This window comes from Takifugu flavidus, chromosome 4 (assembly GCF_003711565.1).
Source record: "Takifugu flavidus isolate HTHZ2018 chromosome 4, ASM371156v2, whole genome shotgun sequence".
Taxonomy (NCBI): domain Eukaryota; kingdom Metazoa; phylum Chordata; class Actinopteri; order Tetraodontiformes; family Tetraodontidae; genus Takifugu; species Takifugu flavidus.
This window is the reverse complement of record NC_079523.1, coordinates 4,333,116-4,339,605: the sequence shown is the minus strand read 5'-3', so window position 1 is coordinate 4,339,605 and position 6,490 is coordinate 4,333,116. Positions and strand designations below refer to the sequence as shown.

The following is a 6,490-nucleotide window of genomic DNA, read 5'->3' as shown; positions in this document are numbered from 1 at the left end:
AAACTTGTCAGCTGGGATGCGTTTGGTTCACTGACGTCAAAGTCATCTCTGCTGCTTCTTGGAAAAGACACGTGAAGCGCAAGATGCTTCAGCTTGGGCAAGGAAGCAAGTATGCACCTTATCTTTGAAAACGGAATTCCCCATGTTATTACATGAAGGGAAAGTGATGCGAGGTTTTTAAACTGGATCACAGCAGAAATAGTTTCATAGGTTCCAATGTAGGGCAAATTACACAAGCTGAGGTGCGTCAGCTGCTCGGGTTGAGACACCATGGACAGGTGTACCACATCAGCGCTTCTAATGGCCAGAGACTTCAAATTTTTGAAGCTCTTTAAGCATTCGAGGTTCGTTGCGTCGCACCCCTCCATCACCAGGGTAGTGAGACCTGGGAGCGACCACGCCACATCTTCGATGTGCTTGCTTTTACTGGTCCTCAGCACCACACCGGTGACTTTTCTTCGTCGAAGAGTTTCCCAGAAGAACGGATAATAGGAGCCATCCGGAAAGTCCAAAACTACTGACCAGTTCCTCCAAAGCGATGGGTGGTCTATTAGCTTTCTGAAGTAAGTGCAGGCTACTCGGACGCACGACTTCTCGGCCTCTGACAGATAACTAAAAACGTGGTTCCATACCTCTGACGGAAGCAACTCAGACGGATGCACCATATTTTTGATAGGCGGTGTGCGAAACCATTCACACGGCAAAGACAGACACTTCTGTAACTTTGCCGTTATCAGTGCCAGTGTCTTGTTGCGGGTTTGAAAGCAGAAAAAAGAAACGAAAACTGGCGCATGCGTTGTGTTGATTCACGTCTAGTTTTTTCCGGATTGCTTTTTGCAACTGAACCATATACAACACACCCAAAATCTAAACATAACCGTACTAAAGTGGTACGTTACCTGTCCCCGACTTTTGTCGTAAACGGGCAACGGACGCACACTCTAGTATTTCCGGTTTACGACATTACTTGTTTACGTTCTTATTACTTAGCCATTACTTAGCCACTTAGCATTTAGCGAATCAAGACCAAGAGAACCCAGAGACAAAGGAAATGAATAGAATTGACGCTTTTGTGTAAATTATGGGTTTATCATCAGTTTCTTCTCGAACTATTGTGTTATTGGCGGTTGTGCAGCAACATAAAGATTGACGAATGTGAGTATCCAATAGGTGCAGCGCTTTCCGCCTCTGCCCATAACTGCACTGTCATTGGCTACTTGCCTGACATATATAGCCTCCTCGTGTCGGCGCTCTTCCTCTTTCTTTCACGCGACCCTCGTGAATTAGGTGAGTCTTTAATACGGTTTTAGCCGGTGGTTATTTAGGATTACAAACATAAAATTCCATAGCTATGTATCAAGCGTAATTGTTTATTAGGTTACGTTGTGTATTTTATTTAAAAACGTGATCTATTGCGCCATAAAACGAAAATGCTAAAAGCCTTGCGCGGCCTGCTAACGCTAGCTTGTTCTGCCGTATTACGTTAGCTCCTAGCAGCGTTGTTTCGACCATGTTGGAATACTTACTGATACCGTAACTCGAATCTTTTTGTTGGAAATCAGGTACAACCTTGTCTTTAAACCAGCTCTTAAGCGATCCTTGGAAGCACTGCAAAGATGCCCAGGGAAGACAGGGCCACGTGGAAGTCCAACTACTTTCTGAAAATCATCGTAAGTTGCGTTTGTGCGAGGTGTATAAGTCAAATTAATATCTTAACTTTTGTGTTTCCTCCCACCTCTAGACTTAAGTATGTTGCCCTTTTTCTTCTCAGAAACTTCTGGATGATTATCCAAAATGCTTCATTGTGGGTGCGGACAATGTCGGCTCCAAGCAGATGCAGACCATTCGCCTTTCCCTTCGGGACAAAGCTGTGGTACTGATGGGCAAAAACACCATGATGCGTAAAGCCATCCGTGGACATCTGGAGAACAATCCTGCCCTGGAGAAGTGAGTGAGTTGTTTTTGTGGACGTTGTAGAACAGCAGGATAAGTTACAGTGCAGCTTGTGAAGTGCTGTGTTGTCGTTCCCCCTGCACAAACTAACTTGTTTCCAGCTATCCCTGTTTGTCTCTTTCATTGGACAACCAGGGACGCAAGGTCTCGGACAATCGCCACATCCATCAAGCAGTTAATGATTTCTGGATCTGAAAATTATTCTATGATTTCACAGACTTCTGCCCCACATTAAAGGAAATGTGGGCTTTGTCTTCACCAAGGAGGATCTTGCTGAGGTCAGGGACTTGCTTTTGGCCAACAAGGTAACTATCAAATTCATGCTTGTTATACTGCAGACAGGTTAGAGTTGGTGACTTATTTTTAATTCGATCACATCTAAGGATAACCATGCAGGATAAGTTACAGTGCAGCCTGTGTAGTGCTGTGTTGTCGTTCCCCCTGCAAAAAATGACATGTTTCCTCGCTATACCTGTCAAGTCAACTTCCCTAGATTGACAGGGACGTAAGGTTTCAGACAAGTAGCCTTCAATGCTTTAAACCCACTTAAGGCTTCTATACCTAGGCTTTAGGGTAATTTAGATTGTGTTTAATCTGAGGTACCTGCAGCTGCCCGTGCTGGAGCGATAGCCCCTTGTGATGTGACCGTGCCCGCCCAGAACACTGGACTTGGTCCGGAAAAGACCTCCTTCTTCCAGGCTCTGGGTATCACCACCAAGATTTCTAGGGGAACCATTGAAATCTTGGTAAGTTTTAAACAAAATGATGGTGTCTCTTGATTAACCTGGGGTGTGGCTACTTGGCTCTATTGAAACTGAGTTTGTTTTTTCTTTAGAGTGATGTTGGTCTGATCAAGCTCGGTGACAAGGTTGGTGCCAGCGAGGCCACGCTCCTCAACATGCTGAACATCTCACCCTTCTCCTATGGACTCATCATTCAGCAAGTCTATGACAATGGCAGCGTGTACAGCCCTGAGGTGCTTGACATCACAGAGGCTTCCCTGCATGCCAGATTCCTGGAGGTGAGGGTTCTATGATACATGCCATGAATCAAGTTTACCTTTTTGCACTGTTCGATGCTCATGATGTTAAACTTGTGTCCTAGGGTGTGAGGAATGTTGCTAGTGTGTGTCTGGAGATTGGCTACCCTACTCTGGCTTCAGTGCCCCACACCGTCATCAATGGTTACAAGAATGTCCTTGCAGTTACTGTGGAGACTGACTACTCCTTCCCACTGGCAGACAAAGTACGCTCAAACTGGATGACTAAACTTTTGCAACTGATAGATGAAACCTTTAGTTCTTCTTTATAAAATTCTAGTGCAAATTGGGAACTAAAGTACTGATTTGACTTTCTCACAGGTCAAGGCCTACCTTGCTGATCCATCTGCATTTGCCTCTGCTGCTCCGGCAGCAGCTGCAGTCACTGCTGCAGCCCCAGCTGCTGCCAAGGAGGAGGTCAAGGAAGAATCTGAAGAGTCAGATGATGACATGGGTTTCGGCCTGTTTGACTAAAGTACATCAAATACAACAATGAATCGTTCACACCAGGATTCAATAAAAAAGTAAAACTCCACGTTGCCTTGATTTACTTTGTGCAAAAAATGTAAACTGAATGCTAAATGGAACATAAACCTTGCCTCACAATTGGTTATTTTCATCTACACAACTGTATTTTCTCATTTTGGAACCAATCTCTAAAACTAGAGATGCTTGTGCAAGAAAATCCCAGTAGATTTCTTGCATAATTTGACCAGCCTGTTGACAACCTTGCCATGTTCAAAGTCTCTTGATCACATCTCCATGCAAAGATTTGCAGCCATGCGATTGGCTAATTTTCACTAACAAGTACTTGAACAGTTCTTTATTAGGTGGCCCTGAGTGTCTATAGCTAGTAATGCATGGATACGTAGCATAGTAGTTCGCTTTCTGATGAAAATCAATTGGCTTTGATCGTTGAAACTTCACCCCTCCCTTGGCAGAGGTAAATGATAATTGGTGTGGAATTGTATGATTTATCAAATGTAACTAAGGTTTAATGATATGAGAGATTGCACAATTAACTTTTTGTGGTTATTGAGTTTTACATATTACTCATCCTGAAGTTATGTTCCAGAGGATCTCACTGCACCCAGCTCAGCCAGAACTACGGTTGGGTGTGCAATTAACTCTAAAAATTTTATTCCGAGATTTTTTTTGACTGATGTCAATGAAGCCATGGCAGAACTAACGGTGTAAAAATGATGTCCCAATTGACATTTCTGAAAGTCATAACGCCTATACACGTTTCCTAAAGCGTATAAAAGTATAAATAAAAGCGTATATATAAAAGTGTAAGCGCTTTAACGAGTTAAAGGGAAGCAAAAAATAATACTTTTATTTCTTTAAAAAAGAGAACGGAAGTCACATCTGGCTACCGGAAGCGGATACTTGTTCAGATGGTTGGTTAGCATTGGGCTCGTCCATTATGGCTGAGGTATGCTTTTGTTTTTCATGATTTTACGATCTATGTAATATGTTCTACTGATCTGATATAAATATATGTTAAAATATTAGCTTTTAGTCGTTTAAGATCACGTTGCTCTGCTTTATGTTGACGTTAATTTGGCGTAAGAGGACATAACGCAACGCCGTTTTAGCAAATGCTAGCTACTTGACATGACGATAATGTTCTACCATAGAAATCTCTTTTCTTATGTAGTTTTGATGGCATTTTTAAATTTCTCTTACAAATTATTATATAAACAACGCATACTTTAGCAGTGTCATTGTATTAATAGGATACAAGGGGGAGATGCTGTTGTCGCTGTAATGTTGACTGGCCTAAGCTAGCGTTTGTGTGGATTTATTTATTTATCCAGTGTTTTTTAGTAAACATATTAGAATGTAAACGTCTTCAGGAAATATTGGGTCCTACATTTAAGTAGTGGAACAACACCATTCTACTAAACGGTAGCAGTGTAGCTAAGTGATCTGTTTACTGATGTGCAATCATGATGGTTGATGATTGACTTCCATGATTTTTGCGTTCTGTCCAGACTCACAGTTTGCAGAATCTCCAGCAGCCAAATGTCTCATCCAAGGTGTTCATCCAGAGAGACTACAGCTCAGGAACAATCTGCAAGTTCCAGACAAAGTTCCCCTCTGAGCTTGAGTCAAGGGTATGTCAATATTGGTTGATTCTACATCATGTATGTAGAATTCAAACAATTTGTTTTTATCGTGTGCTTTTCACTTTCCCCCTTGTATAGTGTCAAGAAAGGCAACTTTTTAAATATAATTTGCTATTTTTTTTACTTTATGCAATTTCAGCTTGATAAACAACAGTTTGAAGAAACTGTCCAGACTTTGAACAACCTTTATGCTGAGGCAGAGAAGCTGGGGGGGAAGTCTTATTTGGAGGGCTGCCTTGCCTGTTTAACTGCATATACAATCTTCCTCTGTATGGAAACACATTATGAAAAGGTAAATGCTCCACAGTCATCTAAACAATTGGATTGTTTCTTTATTCCTATACTTATAAAATGTTGCTTTACTTATTGTACCTTTTTTAAATATTTGGACTTTTTGATGTCCAGGTGTTAAAGAAGATTGCCAAATACATAAAGGACCAAAATGAAAAGGTATATGCGCCGAGGGGCTTGCTGCTGACTGACCCCATAGAGCGAGGCCTCAGAGTCGTATCCTTCTGCTGTTAAACTTGATCTAAACACTTTTCATTCTGTTCATTCAGAATGGACTAATTGTTTTATGAATGTCTATTTACAGAGTTTCCACATATTTATGCTTGTGAGCCTTGTGTGTTTCCCTTAACCTGATATCTTTTAGGTTGAAATCACAATTTTTGAAGACAGAAGTGTTGGTTCTGGAAGGTAGATGCTCATCATGGAAAAACACCAGATTCTTTTCATCACGTCGGCTGCAAATATTCAGACATCTGTTTGTTCCTGCTTGATGAAAACTATATAGTCTAATCTTTTTTTTGTTTCGTAATTTATAACTTCTATACTTGCTGTCTATCCCTCTGTTTTATATATTTTTATACATGTAATGATGAATCAGTGACGTTCAATAGTGCCATTGTGTTGATTTTGTGAGTGTTTTGCCGATTTTGTTTTGCCACCAAGTTATAGAAATAGGACATGTTGAAATTAATTTTTACTTTTTGTGGAAGAAAAACAGATTTTGTTTTGTTTTTCCTTTACATAAAAGTGACTTCTGATTGGGGAATGGCGTATGGGGGGGGGAAAGACTTTTGTAGCTTATATATATGCTTGTTAAAATGTAACAATGTAATACATCATTTAAAAACATAACTATGTTCATGTTATTGTGCAACACTTAATCCTCCATACTGTCTTCTTTCTTAAAAGGCTCACTATGTAAAATGTTATCCCTATTTTAATAACCACACAGTAACATTCGAACCGGAAATTCTTTGGACTTCACGGATAATGTCTAAACTGTGTGGTGTATACTTTTCTTACTTGTATTCTGTTTTCCCTAAATAAAATTCATTTTCCAAAATTATCAAGAGCC

General features: G+C 40.7%; 2 protein-coding genes and 2 non-coding genes across 4 annotated transcripts; all 4 read left to right on the top strand.

The window, feature by feature from the left end:
- Positions 1–1,145: 1,145 nt before the first annotated feature.
- On the top strand, positions 1,146–3,527 carry rplp0 (ribosomal protein, large, P0). Its single transcript, XM_057030358.1, has 8 exons — positions 1,146–1,287; positions 1,563–1,670; positions 1,772–1,947; positions 2,171–2,258; positions 2,553–2,699; positions 2,789–2,974; positions 3,058–3,198; positions 3,314–3,527. Exons 2-8 carry the CDS (start codon positions 1,617–1,619, stop codon positions 3,464–3,466), a joined length of 945 nt encoding a protein of 314 aa, XP_056886338.1. The 5' UTR covers positions 1,146–1,287; positions 1,563–1,616; the 3' UTR covers positions 3,467–3,527.
- LOC130525118 (small nucleolar RNA SNORA63) lies at positions 1,980–2,108 on the top strand. Its single transcript, XR_008950382.1, has one exon. It is a non-coding gene; the product is annotated as a small nucleolar RNA SNORA63 (small nucleolar RNA).
- On the top strand, positions 2,344–2,474 carry LOC130525117 (small nucleolar RNA SNORA63). Its single transcript, XR_008950381.1, has one exon. It is a non-coding gene; the product is annotated as a small nucleolar RNA SNORA63 (small nucleolar RNA).
- Positions 3,528–4,268: 741 nt separating the features above from the next.
- On the top strand, positions 4,269–6,481 carry golga7 (golgin A7). Its single transcript, XM_057030361.1, has 5 exons — positions 4,269–4,427; positions 4,990–5,112; positions 5,264–5,416; positions 5,530–5,631; positions 5,780–6,481. Exons 1-5 carry the CDS (start codon positions 4,419–4,421, stop codon positions 5,825–5,827), a joined length of 435 nt encoding a protein of 144 aa, XP_056886341.1. The 5' UTR covers positions 4,269–4,418; the 3' UTR covers positions 5,828–6,481.
- Positions 6,482–6,490: the final 9 nt, after the last annotated feature.